Source organism: Phyllostomus discolor, chromosome 3 (genome assembly GCF_004126475.2).
Source record: "Phyllostomus discolor isolate MPI-MPIP mPhyDis1 chromosome 3, mPhyDis1.pri.v3, whole genome shotgun sequence".
Lineage (NCBI taxonomy): Eukaryota > Metazoa > Chordata > Mammalia > Chiroptera > Phyllostomidae > Phyllostomus > Phyllostomus discolor.
Genome location: NC_040905.2, coordinates 91,482,344 through 91,505,376, shown reverse-complemented (window position 1 = coordinate 91,505,376; position 23,033 = coordinate 91,482,344). Strand labels below are relative to the sequence as shown.

General features: G+C 45.1%; 1 protein-coding gene across 1 annotated transcript in view; it reads right to left on the bottom strand.

Moving 5' to 3' along the window:
- The window catches only part of LOC114496469 (homeobox protein cut-like 1), a 345,941-nt gene that overhangs the window by 115,715 nt on the left and 207,193 nt on the right, over positions 1 to 23,033 (bottom strand). Inside the window, 4 exon segments of the mRNA XM_028511916.2 lie at positions 2,689 to 2,755; positions 4,103 to 4,179; positions 8,119 to 8,242; positions 12,241 to 12,378. Coding sequence (XP_028367717.1) covers positions 2,689 to 2,755; positions 4,103 to 4,179; positions 8,119 to 8,242; positions 12,241 to 12,378 — 406 coding nt within the window.

The window sequence follows — 23,033 nt, the reverse complement described above, 5'->3', positions numbered from 1 at the left end:
TCTAATAAAATACACGTGGCTTGTGGCTGAAGCAGATGGCGGAGGGACAAACCTTTCCCAGGAAATAACAGGGGAGAGGAATGTGGAGGAGGAAGCTTCATGTGGGATCTCCAAGACTGAGGCCATTGCCTCCAAAGTTAAAAGAAAGTAGCAATCATTATCTCAGTCCATTCTCTACATTTTTTGTGGATTACTTACTCTGGGAACCATTTGCAGTAAGTGTTTGGTCCCAGGTTCCCCTTTATTAGTAGTGTCAATCTCCAAATTGTGACGTGCTCGATCCCTGTCTGCGCCTAAGTCCGGCCCTCGGGACCCCCGTGCCCACCTTGACCCTACAGAGAAGTGATTTGGGGCTTCTGGTGGGTCCTGTAGAAGAGCAGCCCCTCCAGCCTTGTGTTTTCACAAACTGCCTCCAGGGCCTCCTCTGGCCTCCAGAAACTCCTCACCTTGACTCATCTTTCAACCTCAAATCACACATCAGCCCCTTCAGAAAGTCTTCCTGGACAGTTTGTGCCTTTTGCTGCAGCTGGGTGGGGTCCTGTGCCGGACACCCGCCATTTCCATCTCCAGCTCCCTTCCCCATCTCCTGAGGCCTGCCCTCTGGCTTCTCAGTTCACCATGAGGAGTCCTGGCAGGGACAGGGAGGAGGGTAAGGCCACGGGTTGCTGGTGCTGCCCTGGATTGGACCTCTCAACCCTCCCAAAGGCCACCACAACTCTCAAGGTGCCCATCAAGCTGGGCATGGTGGCCTCGGCCAGTGCTCGCTAGGGATGCTGCATTCCCTCTCTGGTCCCCCTCCTCCCAGCCCATGCCATGGCAAATAGTCCGAATGTTAAACTCTGATTGCTCTAATTGGCATGTGCTATCTGTCTTCTGTAGGGACCCTGACGGGCAGGGTGCCCATGTTAACTGGTCCCCTCCGTCACAGCAGTGACTGCACTGTAGGGAAATGGTTTTTCACTCCTCTGAGCCTCTCATCCCAGCCATTCCAGAGTCCAGCACAGGGCTGGGCTCAGAGCAGGCCCCCAGGAGGGTCTGCTGGGTTGGTGAGTGGACCTGTTACCTTTGGATCACGTCCATCATGTACCCGCCAGGCTTGTTCTCTCCACGCGCACATGTGCATGCCACACCCTGCCTCCCCACTCATCACTGGGGAGGACAAGAGAATTTCCTGCTATGATTGCAAGAGGGGACCCACCCCAGCAGCACCCATGCCCTGTCTGCAATTTCTGACAACAGCCAGTCCTGAAGCATTTTTGTGATGAGCAATTGACTCCCTACATTCTGATTCAATTTTCTGGTTCTGGCTGAGAGAAGTGAGTTGTCCCCCAGCATTAGCCGGGCCTATCTTGAAGCCAGGGAGAGGATGGGGACAGGCGCTACGATGTCCTTTCCTCTCTGGTTCTGTCTCCCAGTCACTTCCCCAGCCACCATGTTCCCTACCTGGAGAAAGTGAAAACCTGGGAGTGGAGGAAAATTTCAGTTCTCACTAGATGGCTGTTCTCTGTTGCTTCTCAGTCCCTAAAACAGGGTGATCAGACGGAGACAAATTTTCTGTGCAGCTCTTTAAAAGCCCAGTAAGAAAAATAATGATGGTTCTAAACCAGGGACGGTATTAGCCACCATGTGACAAGTGGCGTTCTTCGCTGCCAAGTCGGAACGGCCTCAGCAGACACTAGGTCATCAGGCAGTTTCTTCCCCCAAGTAGCGCACGCCCACAGCCGACAGCACCTGCTGAGAGCATGGGGAAAGCATGGCAGGAGGCATGGCCTTCTGGAAGCTGAACTTTTGTAACACTCTCAAAACAGTGTTTTTTCAGAATGGTTGTGGTTGGGATCTACAGGAGTAACTACTTTACCTCGAGATCCTGGGAGGAGGGCGGCACTATTTAGTGGCATCCCCCACCAACCCGGGGCCCCATGTGAGTGAGCACACTGGAACTTTCTTACTGGACGGGCTGCCTAAGAGACACAGCCAGGGGCACATGGGTTTTGGGGGGAGACAGGAAGAGGCTCCCAGAGCAGGAAAAGATGGCTCAAACCCTTGCCTGGCATTGCTTGTCTGGACTTTGGAAGAGAAGGCCTTGGCTACGAACAATCTTTGTGGCTTCTCCACCTTTCTTGATTTATGTTAAAATTATTTCTTTTCTGGTATTCTGTATGGAGGGCAGGCTGACAAGAAGTGATCCTATGCCAGACCACTGATTTCCTTCTCACAAGAGCCTCGTGTGACACACCTGACCAAACATGCACACTCACTACATGTGCACACCTGCTCAGGGACACCTGGTGTTCCAAGGTGCCACTTGCACAAATAAACCCACGTGGGAATGAAGGACCCAGGTGAAAGGTGATGTGATTCATACAGATGAAGCAGGTCCCATGGATCCCACCTTCTGTAAGTTGACTCTCCCAAAATTTCTTAGAAAATGCCAGAGTGTTAACCCGGCTTCACAGAAATTAAGGAAGAAAGTTTCAGGTGGGAGGACTGTTCCGAGAACACCAGAACTTGGGTATTAAACAGACACAAGCCGTGGGTGTGACACTGCACGTCTCACGGCAGTTCAGAGGCCAAGGACCTTCTAAACCCTGCACCACTTCGCAAAGCCCACAGACAGCAGGGAGAAGCAGGGAAATCTTTTACGGATCAGCACAGTTGGGTGAGACCTGCAGCCAGGAGGAGACTTACTTGGCAGTGATTTCTTCATCGTATTTGGTTTTCAGGTCAAATAATTCTGTTCGAGTTTTTTCCAGGGCTGAAAGGCAGAGGACATAAAACCATAATATAAGATACTAATTGTTTAAGTTAAATTTAAAAAGGAACAGTATACAAGTCACATGTACTCATTTTAAAAGAGTCAAAAATTACAAAAGTACATAGAATGGAACAGAAAATCCCCTTTCACCTCTACCTCATCTCATTCCATGCACCTCCTCAGAGATAACCATTGTTTATTATAGTTCAGTGTACAGATTTTCTTCCTTTCAATATATTGTTAAAGTACTTCCATGCATAGTTGCACATATATGTATGTTTTTCATCTCCCATAAACAGGGTGATACAAATATTCCCTGAGACTTGCCTCAGCAGAGTGGCGTGAGACTGTCTCCCCGTCAGGACACAGGCAGGGTCAGTGACCACACGCCCCAGTGCGGAGCCTGCCTGCCGCCGGTCAGGCCCCCCAGGCCTAGAAGTGCCGGCCTGGGGTGAGGGGCGTTGACATTCCACCTGCAGACCGATTCCACCCCGCTGGCCTCCCAAGGGGCGAATTACATTCCCATTAATACTGTGAGTGTGACTATTTTTCCTATTCTCTCACCAACACCAAAGATTATCAATTAAAATTTTGTTTGACAGTCCGATAGGCAAACTAATCTTTCAGTGATTTAATTAGCCTCTCCTAGACTCTTAAAAATCATTAACACTGTTTTCACATGTGTATCAGCCATGTGCGTTTCTCCTGCAAGCCGCCTGTGCACATCCTCTCCCCACTGCTCTACTGGGCAGTTTGTTTATTTTCACTGATTTGTAGGAAGTCCTTATATATTTTCAGTATTATTCGTCTGTTAAATGTGTTGTGATTATCTTCCACATTTAAATTAAATATATGGTGCTGTTTCCCTTTAAGAATAAAAAGAAAAACAAAAAAAGTAACAGTAACACAAAATTTAGCATAACCTTTTTTGCTATCTTTTAAAATTTTAAGGTCTGTTATTACTGTTCTCCTTAACTTCACTAAGGGTAGAAATAAGTCTTTCTTTTCCTAATATTGCTCCCAGTGAAACATCAGTCCTTGACACTTTGGTGATTTAGATGTGTTTGTTGGAGGAGCAGGAAGAAAGCAAGGTTCACAGAAGGGATGAGAACGTAACTCGGACCCTCCTCCCCGACACTGACGACTTGGTGTGGGTGGTACAAGAAGCCAAGGCAGAGAAGCTGGTGCTCTCTGGGGCACTCTGGGTGTGGGCTCCCGCTCCTCCTCCAGGCTCCTCAGGGCAGGGCAGCAGGTGTCAGCAGGGGTCTGCGGGACTTGGAGATGGACTTAACTATACCCGCTTCAGTCCTCCCAGCATCAACCCGACAAGGATGAAGAATATCACACCTGTTTGCAGGGTCTGAACTTTGTGTTCCGCTTCCTCCAGCTTTGAGGTGGTGGACATCTGGGTCTCGTGCAGCTTTCTGAACAGGGAGAGAACAAAGCCAAACTGGTCATCTTGTTTACCAACATAAACATCTCGTGTGCCCTGGAGCAGTGCCGATTGGCTGTCTTCACCGTGACACGTGCAGACAGCGACAGGCCCACAGTCAGGTGCTGCTCGTCCGCCACGAGCGCTGCGGAGCCTGCCGAGTGATTGTGTGCACCCCAGCTCTGCACCCATGTGTCACATAAAGTGAGGCGCGCACCCTGTGGGGCTTGATGGGTGGTAACTGATGGAGAATTTGTTCTTGAAATGCCAGATATTTTAAAAAAAATCATCATCATGCACTCATTGTTTTCTGAAGTTAGCCCAAGAAGAATGATACATTTACATTTTGCTGACACAATGAAGGAATTTGTTGGAATAAAGGATGTACTAAGTAGATGTGACAGCTGTTCCACTTCTGTTATAATGGAATGCGAATGCAACTGCCATACCTAATGGGGAAATCTGAGTGTTTTAAACTACATTCTACATATTTACATTTCCCAGGATCTCCAAATGAATTCTCTGGTCAATTGGGAGAATTCCTTCCTCCCAATCTGCAGAAAATTCTCCTAAAACAAGTTCATTATTTTTACATCATAGGGGTATAATATTACATACTCTCATAATAATAAACCTGGGAATCCAGACAAGTAGAAATAAGTTTAAAAAAATCACCCAAATTTCCATCATCTATGGAAATGGATTGCTCACATTTTCACATACTTCAGTTATAAAACTAATATATGACCTGAAGTTAACACACACACAAATACTGTAAGAGCACGGAAGGTAAAATGCCCTTTCCCTTCCTTGGTTCCATTTCTTTTTAAGACAGAGCTCTTTCACAGCCTCTGAAATTTTTCTACATGTACAGAAATATAATGTAACACACACTGTACAACAGTGTAATATACACTCATGTGATATCCTACAGTGTAGTGTAAACTCACGTACTAGACACTGTAGTGTAACACACACTGCCTGTCCCTTCTCTTAGGACAGGAAGGATGACAGCGCACGAGTTATTCCAAAGCTTGCTTTTCATGGATCCTCAGACTTTGGAGAGATTCTACTCCAGCATACATAGTTCTTCTTCATTCTTACTAGATAATTGACATAACCAGGCCTCTACAAACATTTCGATGGTTTCTCATTTATTTCCACTGAATAATTCTGCAGTGATCATCATGTAGGTTTGCTGCATAATTCTGAGAGTACATCTGTTAGATAAAAATGGTCAAATGATATGTGCAATTTTTTTGTTTTGATAGATATTGAGAAACTTCCCGACAAAGCAAACCTCACCAATTTAAACACCCTTCAACAGTATGTGAGAGTCTGTTTTCCTATTCCAACACTGAATAAAATGAAACTTAATTTTACTGCCGAGTAAAGCTGAGCATTTCTGTTGTATGAATGGTCTGCTTACTGCCTTTGCCCACTTTTTGTGGTCCTTTGATTTTGCCCTATTAATTTGTAAGAGTCTTTGTATACAAAGGCAATTAGCCCCCCCTTTTTAGGGGCCAATACTTGGTATTTGTTTAAAAAATGTTTTAAATTTTAGGTAGTCACATTTAGATAATTTCCCTTTTATGTTTACAGAGATCTCTGCACTCCAAATTGTTAAAAACAAAACATTTGCCCAAGTTTACTTTCACTATGTACATGATTTAATCATTAATATTTAAATCCTAGATCCATTTCAACTTTTTCATGTAAAGAATGAGGTAAAGAACTAGCTTTGTCCTCCATCCTCAATGGTCAGTCAGTTTATTTCATCTTTTTTAAAAAAAGATTTTATTTATTCATTTTTAGAGAGAGGGGAAGGGAGGGTGAAAGAGAGGGAGAGAAACACTGATGTGTGAGAAACACATCAATTGGTTGCCACTCACACGCCCCCACCTGGGGACCTGGCCCACCAATCTGGTGTGTGCCCTGACTGGGGATTGAACCAACAACCCTTTGGTTTGCAGGCCAACACCGAATCCACTGAGCCACACCAGTCAGGGCTACTTAACTCTTTTTTTTAAAAGATTTTATTTATTTATTTTTTTTAGAGAGAGGGGAAAGGAGGGGGAAAGAGAGGGAGAGAAATAGCAACGTGTGGTTGCCCCTCACGTGCTCCCTACTGGGGACCTGGCCCACAACCTAGGCATATGCCCTGACTGGGAATCAAACCTGTGACCCTTTGGCTCACAGCCCACACTCAATCCACTAAGCTACACCAGCCAGGCTATTTACATCTTTTAATAAAATAAATCCTTTACCTAATTAGAACAGTCAACTTAAAAGTATTAAATTGCCATATGAGTTTATTTCCACACTTTTGTAATGTATGAGTTTGCGCTGTACAGATGGAATTGCACTGTACATATTTAATCATGCATTTTTCACTTTATGTTATGCTGGATACATTTCTGGTGTTACTGCAAATTCTATGTAACTATTAGTTTAATGGCTGCATAATGTTCCAGTTAGGGATGGCCCATCTTTTACTGACCCATTTCTTGTTGGCAAGCATTTCAATTGCTTATATTCCCCCTCCATCCATTATGAATAACATGGTGAGCAATCTCTTTGGGCACAAATTGCTTTTCTAGGAGGGAGTAAGGGTCTCCTCATCTTTGAGCACCCTGACTTCTTTGCTGGGCCCTGTGCCAGCCCCACACTCCCAGCAGGGTGGGTGTAGTGTCCCCGCACAGAGTCAGGCTTCAGTGAAGCCACGTCTGAGCACAGGGAGGCCAGGGCTGCAGTGCGGGATCAGGCCTGGGCCTGCCTCAGGCTGACAAGGTGGGAGGGCACCTAATCCGAGGCCCGGTTTCTCCATCTGTAAAATGAGATGTCCAATCTGCAGGTCTGTTCTGGGCTCAGCAGTATGTTCCAAGAGGGCCTCGCAGGTGTGGAGAAGGCACCAGGTGAATGGAGTGGGTCTTCTTTCCTAAATGAAGCTGGCTTGGCAGTGCTCCAGAGAGGACTCTGTGATACCCGAGACCTGCACGGAGCTCTCCTCCAAAAGCTCCTGTGACCTCAGAGTCTACCACACATGACATCAGGCCTGGCCTCCCACCTGGAACCATACCCTTAGTGCTTCTTGTTAATGGGTACACAGATTTCTTCATGACGGGTTTAAAACAGAAAATCTGCATTTCACCAAAGCTCCTAAAACCCAACTTACGTCACATGAATTGGTAACATCACCAGTGCTTACAGTTTTTACGAGAAATCTAACTTTCATTAAATCATTACAATAGTGAAAAACTATTCCACTATTTGTGGAAAAGTTTTGGGTGAAGTAGGCCATCAGAGAACTAAAATTCACAGCAGTTGGATGGGTCATTAACATGTTTTACTGATACTAGCTCCTCCCTGAAGCACTGTGAGGTAGTAAAAAGATGAACAACTGGCCCTGGCCGGTGTGGCTCAGTGTATTGGGTGCCGGCCTGAAAACCAAAAGGTGGCAGGTTTGATTCCCAGTCAGGGCACATGCCTGGGTTGCAGTCCAGGTCCCCAGTAGGGGGCATGTGAGAGACAACCACACATTGATGTTTCTCTCCTCTTTCTCCCTTCCTCCCCCCCCCCAAACATAATAAATAAAATCTTAAAAAAAAAAAGATGTATAATTGCCCATGTGTCAACCATGCACACTTCATGCTCAACCTGGCCCACGTGGCCTGGACAGACACACCCTGGCCCAATGACTGACACTGCCCACCAGCGGGGAAAGACCGATGCATTTCACTCAAGATACCCTCACACACTACAGAATAAGGGATGCTTTTATTTTCCAAACAAAATTTTGCCGAGAGTCCACAGGATGTTGGTTTACAACCTGGGCATATTTCACAGGTACATTTTAAAAACTGTCCTGTCGTGTGAAGTTTAGAGGTAAACCATAAAAGTTCATTACGTGCAAACCCCAACACATGCTCACCTCTCCTTTTCTGCAAAATCATTTTGTAACTTTTGTTCCTTTTCGAGAGCTATAGTCTCGGCTTGATTCTTCAGAGTCTGTTCATATTCTCGGATTTTCTCTTTAAGTGCTTTTATCGTAACCTCTGCAGAAAGAAAAAAAAAAAAAAAAACTACCATAGGAGAAGCACAGTTCCATGTGGCTATATATACAGGCTTTCGTAACTGAGCAGGACTGGTGTGCTTTAAACTTTAGCTCTTCAACTCTGACACAAAATCAATGGTTACGAGTCCCTTCAGAGACCTTTTACTCCCTAAATGTTAAATTGAACTTTAAACGTTTAGGTTGAGGAGGATCAATGGATTTTGCTGGGAAGAAGAGCTATGGTTTCTCTGATACAACTTAGAAAAGGGTGGGGGGAGGAATCATGGTAAAATATAACATTATCTTATTGATGGTTCTTAAATTAGTCCTCTACTGAGGGAAATTAATAAAGTTTAGTGTGGGTTTAAGTATTTTCTTACAAAAAAAGAAAAAACCCCAGCCCAGATCATAACTGCGTGCACATTTTGGGAGATACCGTCTCAGCCAAAGTCACATACCTACCTACAGGCCCCCCGGTGGTGGGCACAACTTTGCTGTGCCACGGTGATGCACCACGGATGTGCTCTGTGGGTACCGGGTGGATCTCCTTGGCTGGAAGGGACCCACCCTGTGCCTAGGGTACACCTTCTGCCCAGGCCAGAGCCTGGCAGACTAAGGCTGTGTGCACCACAGACTAATGGGGATGGGGGAGCTGCTGTTGAGGGAGGGTGAGGGTCAAGGATGTGGGCAGTGGTGCTGTGCAGAGAATGAGCCCTGTAGTGCCCAGGTTCAGGACACAGGGCCCATTGGGAGGGCAGGCTGTCTCTGGAAAGTTCAGGCCACACCACCAGGGATGGCATGTTTACAGCTGTCATTTCAGTTACCCCAAATGGGAATGCCAAAGCAGAATCAATGAATGGGGTGAGCTCCTTACTCAGACCCATGGGTGGCTCTAGGGCAGGACTGCTCCACAGGTTTCCTCCCATAGATCCCGCCATGCCACCCTGCATGCTGGACAGTCCCTGGCACAGCACTGTGGTCCCAACTCCAAGGAGAGTGGAGTGCTTGGGGAAGTACACCTGCTGTGCATGAATCCATCTCTCAGAAGGTAAAGCTGAGGTTCTTTGTGGCCCCAGCAACGGGAACTCTGGAAATGGCCGAGACACAAATGAATGAAGGAAACCAGGCTGGGCTGACAGGGTGAGGTCCAGACAACGTGATAATGGAGTTCCAGGCTCATGGGACGATGCCACTGCTAGACCTTTGCCCAAGGAAGAGCTTGGAATGGTGGCCCTTGTCCTTCAGGCTGTAACTCGTATCCACCTTGACTGCCCGAGCTGCACTGTTGGGCTGGGCAAGGCAAGAGCACACCGACTGAGCACCTCGTATCTATGCAGCTTAGTGGATAAAAGCTAAAGGCTCTTTGGTTAAAGAATTTGGCCCTTTTTATTAAGTGGAACCTGGAAGGTTCTCCTTAAAGGAAAAGAGAGAGAATTAAAACTAATGACCCTGTCAGAGCATTTGAAAGAAGAATGGGGATTTCTGCCTTTTGGACTGGTTATTTTGGGCCCAAAAGAAATGCTCTGTGAGCATAATGGTTAGCGGCACGCATTACTGTCAGACACATTGACAGGGCCAAAGCTGAGCATCAGTGGAACACTTCCAAAATGAACTCTGAGATGGATCACCTCCGAAAACGCTTGCACATTCTCAAAGTCAATGGTCTATGCAATGATGTGAACACAAAGCATTTCTGCATCTAACAACTGGTTGGAAAGACCTGCACAGCCCTTGGACCCCGGTGCTCCTTCCAATGGGGCTTCGCCCTGTGCTTCTCCAGAGGACTCTGGGGCACTAGCTGGGGGCTCCCACTCTGTCTCATGAGGTCTCTTTGCCACCCACCAACCCTGGTTGAGCTGCTCACTGCTCGGCTGAGCCTAAGCCAGGAGCTGACTTGTCCTGGAGCCTCTGACTCCGGCCCTCCTGTTCCCGGGCCGGAGTCCCCTACAGGGGAGCCAGTGAGGGAAGAGAACACGGTGGCAGAAAGGCTGCTGAAGCGCCCTGCTCTAATTAACTGTACCTGGGCCCCCAACTCACACATCTTTAAATGGGGGGAAAAATATCAGCACATAATAAATTCCTTTCCTGCTCTAACTTTTCATCAATTTACAATATGGCTGTGCTAATTAAAACTAGTGACGTGCACCTCAATCCTTCCAAGTTAAAATCATTTTTATACTGGGAAGAAAAGAGAGGAACTTGACATTTTTCTGGAGGTTGGAAAATCTGTTAAGATATCAATAGCTAAAGAAAAGGCGGGAGCGGGGACAGTTCTAGAGAAAGACAACAGTGCTCACGAGGAGCCGCCGACCTTTACTGAGTGTCAGGAATAGCTCCAACGTCTCACCTGCATCTCATTTCACCTACAACGACCCTATGAGGTTAGTGGAAGAATCCCCCATCCAAAAAGAGGAGGCTTATAGCAAAGTGAGACCCCTTATTCAACATCGCACAGCTAAGCAGTGCCAGTGAAGGGACTCAAACCGGGCCTGCAGGCCCCTGGTTCCTTCATTGTTAAGTCTCTGACTATGTAACAAACGGTTTCATTTATAAACGACCATCAGATGGGGCCTTTGGGGAGCAGAACCCCTTGCACCTGGCTGTGGTCCTCACTGGGCAACTGGGCATGGAGGCGCTGACAGAGCAAGGTGGGGGCAGGGCACAAGCACCTGTACTGCCTCCCACAAAACAGAGTGGATCTGTCAGGGTAAGATGCTGGAGGTTGCTAGGAGGAAAACTACAAAAACAAAGCTCACTCCTTTTGGGTAGGGCAGCAGCGAAACCCAGTTGTGAGAATTTATAGGTTATCTTCCACCTGGGCATTTGGGTGGTTCTGAAAAGAAACAGCTCCCCTTAGGGGGAAGGCAGCACCTTCTTCCACCCAGGCCCCAGCCTCGTGAGTCCAACAGCTCACGTTCCGGCAGGACAAAGCTGTCCCTGAGTCCCAGTGACTCACTGCTCCCTGTGGCAGCAGATGGGCGTGTGTGTGTGGGTTGGGGGGGCGTCTCAGCTGTCCCCGAGCTCTAGTCCCCCAAGGAAGGGCAACCACGGGACTGCCCAGGCTGCACGTTCCAGCTGCTCGTCACAGTCTCTCCCTGGAGCCTCTCCACACACAGTCCCTCCTCACAAGCCTGTCTTCAATGGTCTCAAAGCCCAAGGACACTTTTAAAAATCATCATCAGTTAATTCTTTATGCACCCTTGAAGAACATTAAATTGAAGGCCACTCGGAGGAGGTCATCCAAGCGGTTTACCTTTCCTTTCCAGCTCCTTCCTCACCCAAACCCACACAAAACCAAAGAGGCTGCATTTCCACTTGGAGCTGCCTGAAAATCCCACAGCTGCTGCCAGATAAGGCTGTAATTCTTCTTCGAGACAAGGAAGTCATCAGGTTCCCGGAATCTGAACACATCTAGGTTTTAGGTGCAGGAGCGATTCCTTTGTTCTTCCCTGACAGGAAACGCCAGGCAACCTTTGCCCTCTCCGTCTTGTCGACGGCTGGGCAACCACACCAAGAGGTCGTTTTCTTTCATTAAATCCATAATGAATAGGTGACGCTGACAAGGAAACAGTAGTGCTTAAACATGCAGACTTGTAGGATGCATCTAAAGCCTTAATGTATCGGCAGCAATGATTAAGTGACTTACTGTCCGTGACCCTTTGATCACGAGCTGGCTCTCTGACAGGTGTCGCCCTCAGGCAACACATCACTCTTTTAAAAGGCAGATCCTATCACATGATGACACAGGAAGAATTTTAAAAGAATCCTGATCAGTCCCGTCACAGGGCAATAAAATCATATGTAGTTACTGTGCAGAGGAAAAGTCTTACTTCTAAATAGCTGAGCATTGTTATTATCTCTCTTTAATGATTCCGATTCTTACCCCACCCTGACTTTATGACGTATATAACAATTAGAGCTAGTCCCAACAGTATGGGGAAGGCAATTAAAAAATAAAAAGAAAGAAAAAGCCAAGCAAAGAACGCATCTTCCACCAACCTTGATTTTTCACTTCAGCAAACTCCTTGTTGTATTCTTCAAGAGTTTCCCTAAGCTTCTGGTTCTCTGTCTCAATGTCGTGCAGGCGCTGCACTTTGAGCTGGAGCTGCTGCCCGAGGTCCAGAGCCGGCACGGGATCTGCACGAGAGAAAAAGACACATAACCTTCCGGTGGACACAGACAAGCCACCCTCATGGTCTCACAGGGGCTCAGGCAGATCTCTTGGGGTGCCTGGGAAGTTGGCCTCCAGGCCTGGGGATGCCACCAGGAGTTGGGGCACCTGTGGCCTTGCCACCTCTTTCCAAGTCCCTGGGCGCCCCATGGCTAAAATTCGGGCACTTCTTTGTTGCCTACAAAGGACGTGAATGCAGACCCACCCCAGGGCCCCCAAGCATGAACATGGGATGCAGATGGCTACGTGCTCACTGGGGTTTGCCCACTGCTCTGGCACAGCGTGACGCCAAGTCTCCGAGCTGAAAGGAAGAGAGGTACGTGTGCTGGCAGCAAGGGGAGGGGCCCTGGGAAAAGCCTCCATGCACCTAGAGCTGCACTTGGTGGGGGAGCTGCCATAAGCCACAACTTCACAACAATTCCTATGAAGTTGGAAAAAACGCCTGATTCTCTGAGTGGCTCACTGTCACAATACACCTTCACAGACATTTTCTCATTTGAGCCTCAAAATAATGCTGGGAAGGAGATGGGAGACATGTGCTAGACCCTTTCACAGAAGTGGAAATGAAAGCTGGGGGAAGACGAGAGACTTGTCCAAGGTTTCCTGGCTAGTCAGTGGGCAGAGAGGACTCGAACCCAAGACTGTTAACCCCCAGTGACTGCTGTTCCAACAAGGAAGATGCCCTGATGGAGCAGAGGATAGAAACGCAGCCTCTGTAAGAGGCCCCCTATTTAGGACATGCTCACTTTTCATCACAAACCTTTACTAACCAAGGACACTGACAGGGAGTCAGGCGAGCTGAAGACTGGAGACTGCTGGGTTTCTGCCCTGGGAAGTTCTGCCGTCCCCAGAGGCACAGCTGGTGAGCTGACCCGCTGTGACCTGTCCGAGGCCATTAAGCCAGGCAGCCAGGAGGCCCCCACACTCCAATTACAGTGTAAACAGGAGGAGACAGCACCTGGGCCAGTTACGTGAGGCATTGTGGCCAGTTCAACGTACTATCTGCTGTCAGATTTACTTACAAAAACCTGAATTTTAATCTAAAGTTAGAGATTGCAGACACAGAATTTATGGTATTGACTCTTGGCCTTTAACACAAAACAGAGAGGCATTCAACGTTCTCCTGGCATCAATTTGATCTTTATTTTTTTCTTCTGCTGCTTAAAAGGCACTTATAATCCACCTGCTGGGCACCAGTGGAGCACTTCCTCTAGAACGCCTGGGCTCCACCAGAGTAGAATACCCTAGTCCTCTAGGCTTAGAAAAGATTATTGAAGATATTTCTGGTATGGACGCCAGCATCACTTATGAAATGGCTGCAAGGATTTAGTCTCAGCTGAGGAATGCTAAACACCGAGCTCTGTGGATCAACAAGGGTATATGTTCAAGAGCTCACTTAATTTTCAAATACCAGAGTCATTAATTTTTCAGACCACCCCTGGTTCCTGGAAACGAGGGCTAGATCCACCATGTTTCTGTTGACGCGTCTACCAGGAGCCAGGAGCCCTCGGAGATGCCAACGTCTTTACAGAGTTTACAGAAGGCGCGCACTGGGGTATGTCCAGCACGGCGGCGGACCTGTGCGTGGGGTTTCACACCGACACTGCCTGTCACGTGGAGCCCCTGGCCGCAGGGCATTCATTCTGTGTGTATATACAGTGAATGACTCGATCACTTTTTCATTTGTGGCTTTTCATTGTTATTTTAATCAGCATTAAAATATTTATATTAAATTAGATTTCAAAAGCTATTTTGTGGAGATAGCTCCTTGTAAATAGGAGCAGTAATAACACTACAGACTGAATTACTCAGAACATTTCAGGTGTAGGTAGGTTTTTTCCGTTTAATATCTTTCCAGGGTACCTTCTCACCCTCCACCTCTCTCTCCATGGCCTCGTGCTAGGCAAATGACCCGAAGGAAATAAATGGTGTGCCCCCCTTCATAGAGAACGACAAACTGAACTTGAAACAGAGGTCAGGGAAAGATTGAGGAGAAGGAGAACCGCTGCCCTTGTGTAAAATTCTACCAGTGTCTGTTCAAGTGGCTTTCCGGCACAACTGCTCTTTGAAGAGCTAAGCTGGTACACTGCTGTTCGCCCCTAAAATTTCTGTTGACAACTTTTCCAGTCCATACCTTTTAAAAGGCCAGTACCCACTGTGTCTGCTTAGAATACAAAATAGCTTCCCTTGTTTGATTCAGCAAAAAATTCAGTGACATAAAAATAACATGCACATTATCAAGTGGATGGTAACTCCGGACCTTTAGACAAAGTTTCAAAGCATTGTATTGTAGACGAAAATTCTGGCAATCTCATAATTATCCATTATGGCATATATATTTAATTTAACACTATTAAAGGTTAATGCCTAAGTAGCAAAACTGGTCACAGAATAGAGAATGAACTGAGTGTTCAAACATCTCTATGCATTAAACTTCAAACTTTACTACAGTACAGTTGAATGACTAAACGCCTACAGCATTTGAATATTGTTTTGGATTATGTAAAAGGCATTGCTAAAGTACCTCTTAGGCTTAATTTTTATTACTTGCATTAAAGGAACAGCTAATTACCACATGACAATATAATGACTCCAGCGTGTTTGGGCTAGAGACCAAAACAACGACTTTCGGCATGCCAAACCCCAACCTGCATGTTAATCTAGGGGAAATCATAGCTTTTTTGTCTCGTTAATGATTTCCAATGCCATTTAAACCCCACACAAGTATTGTTAGGCCTTATTCTGAATGTCACAAGCCTCCGATCTCAGCAGCTCAATTAAGGATTGTCTGGGGGAGGCCCAGGAACACACCCATACGTGGAACAGGAATACACAAAACCCTCACCCTGTCTTCCTTGCCTCCTCCAACTTAACGTGCTTTACTGCCAGTTCCATCCACACAATGTGACAAACTTGCAATGTGCTTTAAAATCATCTAATAGTTAATCCCTGAAACACTCTTTGAGGCACTATAGAGCTCTTTATGTGACACAGGACTCAAAGGACATAATTATAATAAACAACAACACGGGCACTCAGCACCTTCTCCTAAGGACCTGTAACATTACTTCATTGTTTCCAGCCATCACGGTCAGGGCTGGGGGGTGCTCCACAACACGTCTGGTGCTGGCTTCTCACTCACGGGGCCGGGGGTTGGGGAGAAGTCGGCCAGGCAAACAGGTATGCAAAATTCTTATGAAGATTTCTGCTTCCTGAACTAGCAGCCAACTAAATCATCCTCTCTTCAAGTCCTAATTTAATGAGGTAAGCACCTCTCTGCTCCTGGTAAGGCCCAAGTGAGGCACTGGGATGAACACGCAACCACGTGGAGATAAACCACGTTCGCAAATAAGAAGAGTGAGACAAGATGGGCCACACAGATGAGAGGAGTGGAGGACCACTCCCGGATAGAAAGACTGGGAAAAGTAGATTTTTTTTTAAAGAGGAGACAGAGTTTAGGCTCACGGAGGCAATGGGGCAGCCAGTCCACGTGGCAGATGCAGCAAGCCAGGGGAAAAGGAGCAGGGAAAAGCCAGGTGTGTGCAGTTCAGTCTATTGCTGGCTGGAGCCCGAGTACACGTTCTAAGACACCAGGACCATTCTAGGTGCTGGGGGACATGAAGCTGATCACCACAAAACTTTGTTCTCACAGACTTCACATTCTGAAGTGAGTGAGGTAGACAAAAAGCAGAACCACATAAAATAGAACTCTTTTAAGGACCGCCAAGCATGAAAGAGAAAACGGGGTGTGGAGAAGGGGAATGGAGATGACTGTCAGGGAGGGTCTCTGGGACAACCCGCCTGGGTCTGGAGGGAGAGGAGGAGGGACTGCGGAAGTTCTGGCAGAGAAGCAGCACTGCAAAGGCCCAGGGCTGGGTGTGAACCTGGCGTGTTCTGGGCAGAGGGTGGAGCCAGGAAGGCTACAGCAAAAGGAAGGGAGGGTGGCAAGGCCCACGTGGTCAGGGAGGGAGCCTGTGCTCAGGATTTAAACAAAAATATGGGCACAATTAAGGAGAGAAACAGAATATATAAGGAAGAGTAAGAGAATTCTAGAGCTGAAAGTAAATGGTCTGAATTGCCTTGTTGTGCAGTAGGCAGCGCACCAGTCGCAAAAAATACAACGCTGAAGAAAGCTGAGGGACCGAGTTTGGGTTCAATTCAATTCTCCTCTTTTGTTTGTTTTCATCCTCCCCCAGGACTTTTTTTCCCCCCATTGCTTTTAGAGGGGAGAAAGGGAGAGAAACATCGATGTGAGAGAGAAGGATCAATTGGCCACCTCTGGTAAGCGGGCGGGCCTGGTATTGTACGTGATTGGACCGCGAGTCACACAGGCCTGTAACCTGGCTGGGGATCGAACCTGCATCCCAACACTCCAACCAACCGAGCCATGCTGGCCAGGGCCAGTTCTACTCTTGATGGGAAGAACCTTCAGAGACTAGGACTCTTTCGAGACAGGGGACTGGGGAATGAAGGAAAAAACCTGCAATTATTTGAACCATAAACAGGTGTGTTAGTTTTCCAGTTGCAAAGTATTTAAGAGTTTTAAGCTTAAAGATGAGTTATACAATTTTCTTTTAAAAAGTTAAGTGTTCTAAATTAGCTGCTCTGTTCTGTGACAGCAGATGGCTATCAGCCACATGTTGTCTGGCAAACATTAAAAAAAAGTAAACACCATCTATGTCTTTGAAGTCAATGTGATGTTTTAATACTTAGTGGGAAAAATATTGCTTCTTGAAAGAAACTCATTTATAGCGACAGCATTCTAAAAGTGGATATTTGGAAATGTTCCCATCATTATATAAACTTATGGGCAAAGACAACATCCTCTACAAAAAAGTCTCAATGCCTTTTATCATATGAGAGAGAGTATAGCATAATGGTTTAGAGTATGGGGCAGACTGCATGTGTTCAAACTGTTACAGCGTGCAGCCAAGAGGGGGGACCCCAAATGGGCATTTAAAATGGGGTCCAGAACTCAAGGTGTCCAGGAGATTTTTGGATATCCTCACTCCCACTCTCCAGGTGTGGGTTGGGGGAAGGGGCACGTGGAGCAGGGCCTTTGAAAGCTGTTTCTCATAGCAACAGCCTTGCAGCTAACCTCTGGTGTGGTCATTTAACATATCTATAGCCTTTGGCTGGTGGCTTAGATATGTTAAATAGCTGTGGCCATGCTCAGAGTCAAGGGAATGGAAGTAACTTCCCCACCAAGATGTAACTGGGGGGCAGGTCCCCCGAGTTACAGCACCTGTGTGGGAGATTGGAGATGACTGGCTCCATGACATGGGGCCACACCTGCCCAGACTCATGATGGCAGTCCAGTAAAGCTGGAAGGGTATGAGTTCTGACATGTGAAGCCGAGTGTGGGAGGAGTCAGAAATGGGGCTGCAGAGGATGATTGGCGCGGGGATTTAAACCAAGATGCAGCAGCCACTGGAGGGAGAACCACACAGCTTTAGCAGAGTGAAGACTCCCGCAGCCCTGAGAGAGAGAACCACGCAGCCTTGACAGAGTGGAGACTCCCGCAGCCCTGAGAGAGAGAATCACCATGTGGCTTTAGCAGAGAACCGCCACTCGGATTTGGCAGAGTGGCGACCCCCCCGCCCCCACCCCCGCTTGCAGCTATTGTGAAGGGGGAGAAGCACGCGGCTTTGGCAGAGTGGGGACCCCTGAGGCTTTAGAAGGGGGAGCCACCACCTGGTTTTAGTAGAGATCTCGGCGACTCAGCAGAGGGTGCTGGGAACCCAGGGAGGTCTCCCAGTTGAGATGGAGTACTAACTGGGAATAACCAGAGGACTGCCTGAGCCATGGATATTCTGGACTGGGCAAAGGGGGAAGGAAGGAAGTACTGTGTCTGTTTGTGGGTGTTTTAAAGGGACTTTGGGATTTTTGATAAAGACACCAGGTCACTACTTTAAGTTTGTAGAGCATTAAATACACATTTCCTTTCCTTTTCATGAATCTCTGGCATTGAGAGACGTTTTTTCTCTGGTGGCAGACATAACAGACCTGGGGGCTTCTTTCAGTAATAGTGTATCTTCCCAGACCCCCCTTTTTGTTCTGTAACAAAATCCCACGGCCATTTAACTGGTTGTGCAACCTTGGACAAGTTACTTAATATTAAGTTACTAGACAATATGTGCATACAGTTAGAAAACTGCCAGACATGGAGTTAACACTCAATAAACATTACCTTAAATCTGTTTATTGCTCTGGGTAATACAGTCACTTTAACAGTGTTTGATTCTTCCAATCCCTGAACACAAAGTATCTTTCCATTTCATTGTATCTTCTGCAATCTCTCTTAATAATCCTTTGTACTTTTCAGTATACAGGTCCTTCACATCCTTTTTTAAAGTTTAGTTCTAGGCATTTTATTTGATGCAATCCCCATCAAAATCCCAAATGTCATTTAAAAAAAAAAAAACAGAACAAAATCAGCAAATTTGTACGAAGACACAAAAGACCCCAAATAGCCAAAGCAATTCTAAGAAAAAAAGAACAAAGCCAAAGGCACCACACTACCTGACTTCAAATTACACTACAGAACTACGAAAATCAAAACAGCATGATCCCAGAAGAAAAAAAGTACACAGACCAATGGAACAGAATTGAGAGTTCAGAAATAAAACCCTGTGTATATGGGCAAATAATTTTTGACAAAGGAGCCAAAAACACAAAATGGAGAAAAGAAAGCCTCTTCAATAACTAGTGCTGGAAAAATGGGAATATTGTATGCAAAAGAATGAAGCTAGATTATAGTTTGTCTCCATGTATAAAAATCAACTGAAAATGAATCAAAGACCTGAAACAATAAACTACATAGGAGAAAACACAGCTATAAACTTATGGACCTTGGTCATAGAGAACATTTTATGAACCTGACCCCAAAGGCAAGGGAAGTAAAGGCAAAAATAAGCAAATGGGACTATATCAAACCAAAAGGCTTCTTCCCCACAGGAAAAGAAACCATCGATACAACAAAAAGGCAACCAACTGAACGATATTTGCAAATAGCAGCTCCAACAAGGGGTTAATATCCAAAACATGTAAAGAACTCACACAAATCAACACCAAACAAAGAAATGAACAATCCTATAGCTACAGGAAAGGGTGTTCAACTTCACTAGCTACTAGGGAAATGCAATTCACAACTACCACCTCATGCCTGTTAGAATGGCTCTTACCAACAAGACAGGCAGTGAGCGTTGGCAAGGTTGTGGAGAGAAAGAAACGCTCGTTCACTGCTGGTGGGAACATAAACTGGTATAGCCACCGTGGAAAACAGTATGGCGGTTCCTCAAGAACAGAGTTACCATGTGACCCAGCTATCCCTTTTCTGGGTATCTACCCCAGAAACCTCACAAACGTTTATTCGCATATGTGCACCCTATGTTCACTGCAGCATTATTCCCAGTGGCCAAGACATAGAGACAACCACGGTGTCCCTTGACAGACGCTCGGACAAAGCGGATGTGGCACACATACAGCGGAAGACCAGTGAGCCACAGGAGAAGATGAAACACTGCCATTCGTGACAACATGGATGGACCTGGAGGACACTATGCTAAGTTAAACAAGTCAGTCAGAAAAAGCCTAGAACCGTACAACTTCACTCATACATGGGACATAAAACTTAAACTCGTACACACGAACAACAGCATGGCGGTTACCCGAGAGAAGGGGGAGGGAGTAGTGAAGGGGAAAGTGGGTCAAATACATGGTGACGGAAGATGATTTGACTTTGGGTGGTGGAAAATAAAAAAAAAAAAAGAAATGTTACCTATTGTCAACTGACTCAAACTGATGTACTTGCCAAAAGGCTTTTCAAACTATTTGTTATGAATATAAAAAATACAGTTATCTTCTTATTAGTTAACAAGAAAAATAGAATGTCAGGAAAAGTCAGAATTTACTAGCTGAATTTCAATAAATGTTGCACCATCCTATAGCTGGTACTTGGGTTTCAAAGGTATAAATCATCTTTTTGTAACGCTAACCAATAATGCACTACTTTTGTTTAGATCTATGCATCTTTGTGATTTATCTTTTCCAGCTATTTACAACAGCTCCTAAAACCAAGAATAAAAATAACAAAACTGGGAGACTTCTGCTTCTGGGCATGACAAATGAGCTGGTACAGGACTTGCCCTCTGGTCATAAACAACTAGAATACTAGGAAAACTATATGGAACAGCCATTCACAGTTACTGGACAACTGGCAGAGCAAGATGGGGGTCTCTGGAGCAGGAAAACAAGTGAGGTGAGCCCGGGGACCACCCTGACTTTCTGCCAGGGAGCACCTTCCAGATTGCAGCACTGGGAAGGGCAAACTGAAGCACAGTGAGAGTCTTCCTGCATTAAGAAGACAGCAATCAGAAGACTGGGAGGCTGAAGTCTCTGGAATTGGTAGGGCTGAGCACTGGAAAAAGGAAAGCTCTGTGGAGAGTGAGAGCTAGAGAAATCTGCAGGAGAATGAGTGTGAGTCTGTTGCTGAAAGACAAGGTGCATAGCACACATGGGGTGAAACTCCCGGAGGCTGGGCAAAGAACTACAGGGAAGCCTAAGGAAACAATCCCAGAGTTCACAGAAGGTTAAGAGACTTTTGAACTGCAACCAGCCACAGTGGAGAGAGATTTATTTAACAGCCAGGATGTTTAGTAGAAACACCAGAAGGGCCATACCAGAATGGAGGTCTATATTAATCCTAAAGTAAAGGCTGCCCCAGACCCAGTGCCTAAACCTTAAAAATAAGCATCAGAATGATCAGGCTGATCTGCAAATAATATAACCAATGGACAAAATGAACTTCAACACTCTTCAGAAAGATAACAAAATCCAGTTAGCAATTACAATGTCCAATATCCAATAAAAAATCACTACACATGCAAAGAAGTAGGATAATGGTGGTTGGGGAGTGGAATCTGTTAATAAAAACAAAACCAGAATTGACATGAGATCATGACAGTAGTTGATAAAGTTAAAAACAGAAGCATACTCAAGGATTTAAAGGCACAAACACAGTAAGGAAAGAAGATATAAAGATGAATCTAATGGAGTTCTAGAGCTTAAAATACAGTATCTGAAATGAAAAAACTCCCTAGACTGGCTTAACATCAGATTAGACACTACAGAAGAAAAACCAGTGACTTTGAAGAGACAGTCACAAAAACTGTCTGAACAGGGGCATGGAGAAGAGACTGGAAAAAAGTCACTAAAACCTAGGCCACTTGTGAAACAACATCAAGCAATCTGACATACGTATTCTAGAAAGAGGCTAGGGGTGTATTTGGGGAAAGAGCAGCTAAATTTCCAAATTTGGTAAAAGGCAATAAACCTAAATATAAAAACAAAACAAAACAACAAAAAACACAAACAAACAAATAAACAAAACTCAATAAAATCCAAGCAGGATTTAATAAAATCCAATATAGGACACAAGCAAAGTCAAACTGCTGAAAATGAGAATTAAAAAAAAAAAACCAACAAAACCCTTAAAATCCTAAAAGCCAGAGAAAAGAAGAATCACTATACAATATAGAGAGGAAGAAAGATAAGATTACCTGGAGACCTGTCATAGAGAAAAACCAATACAAAAAACACCAACATAGAATTTTATACCCAACAAAATAATAACCTTCCAATATCAGAGTGAGACAGAATTTTTTTTTGTTTGTTTCAGATGAACAAAGGCCGGCAGAATTCATTGCCAGCGTACCCGCACTGTAAGAAATTTTAAAGGAAACGTTATAGACTTATGGAAACCTGGATCTACACAAAGGAATAAAAAAACATCCAAATGGTAAATATAGGGGTAAAAATAAAATACTATTTTTCTCATTATAAATTTCATTAAAAGATAACTGATATTTGAAAGCAAAAACAGTATAATATATTAAAGTGTTAAAACATGTAGAAGTAAAATGAATAATACACAAAGGATAAAAGGGAGAAAATGAAAATGTATAACACTTTTACAAGTGAAGTAGTATATTATTATTTGAAGGTATAGTGTGATAAATTAAAGATGCTTAATGTAAACCTTAAAGTAACCACTAAGAAAATTAAAAAAAAAAAAAGAAAAAGAAAAAAGAGTTACATAGCTAGTAAGACAAGTGGGAAGATAAAATAAGATCATAAAAAATAATAAAAATAAAGTGGGAAAAATACAACAAAAAACAGGTAAGACAAACATGAAACAAACAGCAAGATGTTAGACTTAAACCCATCTATATAATTATATTAAATGTAAAAAAATCTAACATTCTACTTAAAAGGCAGACTGTCAGATTGAATTAAAAAACAAGACACAGCCATTTACAAGGAATACAACTTAAATACAGCAACAAAGGTATGTTAATAAGGACAGGAGGAGACACTAATCAAAAGAACGCTGGACTGCCTACTACGCGAGAGTGAGAGGAAGGAACCCTCATGCAAGGAATATTCCTAGGAATGAAGCAGACCACTGTTTAACCTAGAAGCATCAATCACTGAGAAGATGTACCATTCTTAAAAGTACCTATACTCCAAAATAAAGCTTCAACAAACATGGATTAAAAACTAACAACTGAAAGAAGGAAAAGAAAAAGTCACAATAATATAATAAAGATTTCAAGACTCT